The 1,961-nt window shown below is 36.9% G+C and overlaps 1 protein-coding gene across 1 annotated transcript; it reads right to left on the bottom strand.

The window, feature by feature from the left end:
- Positions 1–255: 255 nt before the first annotated feature.
- On the bottom strand, positions 256–1,158 carry LOC131822554 (olfactory receptor 4C11-like). The gene has a single exon (XM_059158844.1). The coding sequence runs from the start codon at positions 1,156–1,158 to the stop codon at positions 256–258; it is 903 nt and encodes a 300-aa protein (XP_059014827.1).
- Between the last annotated feature and the right edge of the window lie 803 nt (positions 1,159–1,961).

Genomic DNA, 1,961 nt, shown 5'->3' with positions numbered 1-1,961 from the left:
AAAGATGGTTATGGACTGTAGGTAATCCTATTATTATGGAATCATCTCAGAATAAGGAACATATTCTAAATATGAATTTATATTAAATATTTCTAAATATTTATTTATATTATAACAAATGTGCAAACAATTAGTGTAATTTTTTTTAATCTTCCCCCTACGAATGTTTTATGTTTCCTTTCCATGAAGCAAAACCAAACTGTTAAGGAAATATACAATAGAAACCCTGAATATAATGCATTAACAGAATCATACTTAGCTACACCATAACTTTTTCATGGCATTTTTCACTTCCGCATTCCTCAGTGTATAGATCAGAGGGTTGAGCAAGGGTGTCCCAATTGTGTAAAACACAGCCACCATCTTGTCTATTGGAAACGTGGTTGCTGGGCGTGTGTATATGAATATGCATGGACCAAAAAATAGGACAACCACAATAAAATGGGTGGTGCAGGTGGAAAGAGCTTTTCGCCTTCCTTCTGCACTGTGGTTTCTCAGAGAGTACAAGATGACAACATAGGAGATAAGTAGAATTATGAAACTTACCATGCATATGGCTCCACTGTTGGAAACAACTAGCAAGTTTATCACATAAGTGTCCATGCAGGCTAGTTTCAACAAGGGCTGCAAGTCACAGAAATAGTGGTCAATCACATTGGGGCCACAGAAAGGCAATCTCAAAGCCAGGAAAAGTTGTGCTGAAGAGTGGATACAGGATCCCACCCAGCTTAGAATCACCAGCACACGGCAGACATGGTGGCTCATGATGGTTGTGTATCGCAAGGGCTTACAAATGGCTACATAGCGATCAAAAGCCATGAGGATGAGCACAAAGATTTCCATGCACCCAAAGAAGTGGGCTGCAAAGACCTGAGTCATGCACTCATTGTAGGAAATGGTCTTCTTCTGAGAAATGGCATCCACAATCAATCTGGGGGCTGTGGTTGTAGAGAAGCAGGCATCAGCAAAGGACAGATAAAATAGGAAGAAGTACATGGGACTCTCAAGGGTCCTGCTTTTCTTAATAGTCACTACAATGAGAAAGTTCCCCAACAGTGTGGCAAGGTAAAGCATTAACAAGACCGCAAATATTGCTTTCTGCTTTCCTGCATCCTGTGTCAACCCAAACAGAATGAATTCAGTCACACTGCTATTCATTGCCACATTAGTGACTGCAGGTAGTTGCAGTTGACAAGGGCTTAATCTGCAAAGAGAAGAAAAGTTGTGACATCATGGGAAGAATAGTGGGCTGGCCTCTGAATTCCTTGTTTTTGTTCCAAGTTATGTTACCTCCAACTGCTTTTAATCCTCTATGAATCTTTATATATCTGAAGAAGTCCAAGTCTCTTCCAGATCCGTCTGCTGGTTCAGAAACTAACTGCATTTCATCCAGGTATAAAAATTAAATGTCCTTTAAAAACTTTGATTCCTTACAAGATTCAAAACAGTAGAACTTGTACTTTCCCTGGGCAAGAGACTTCACTGCCTTAAAATTTAGCCTTCATATGAAAATGGATTCAAATCCTTGACCTACCTTACCCTGAGTTTCCTTAAGAATTAAAAAAAGATTTTTATGCACACATATATTTCATGTATTATTCATTTTTATCTACGTGGTTTTAAATAAATAAAATACCATTCCAATTTAATTACGCACCCATATTGCTGGAGAATTCCTCCTGAAGAAAATATTCCTCTTCAGTTTATTCATTTTTGGATCCCTGATCCTTTCATCTCTGACTCCAACATTATCTTGGAGGAAATATGTTTTTAAAAAACTATTTTCACAATCTTTTACTTATGCTTCTTATTTTAAATGTCAGACTCACTGATTGTTATTAGATAAAAAAAATGTCTAGAGAACTTTAAGAACTGTTGCTCCAAATGCTAGAGGTTATCATTGGTATTGATAATTATTAAAAAGATCTTCAATATTTTGTGTTCATTTATTAAATATGTCT

The sequence above is a fragment of the Mustela lutreola genome, chromosome 1 (assembly GCF_030435805.1).
Source record: "Mustela lutreola isolate mMusLut2 chromosome 1, mMusLut2.pri, whole genome shotgun sequence".
Classification (NCBI taxonomy): Eukaryota; Metazoa; Chordata; class Mammalia; order Carnivora; family Mustelidae; genus Mustela; species Mustela lutreola.
Note: the sequence above shows the minus strand (reverse complement) of the source record. Positions and strands in the feature narration are given on the sequence as shown.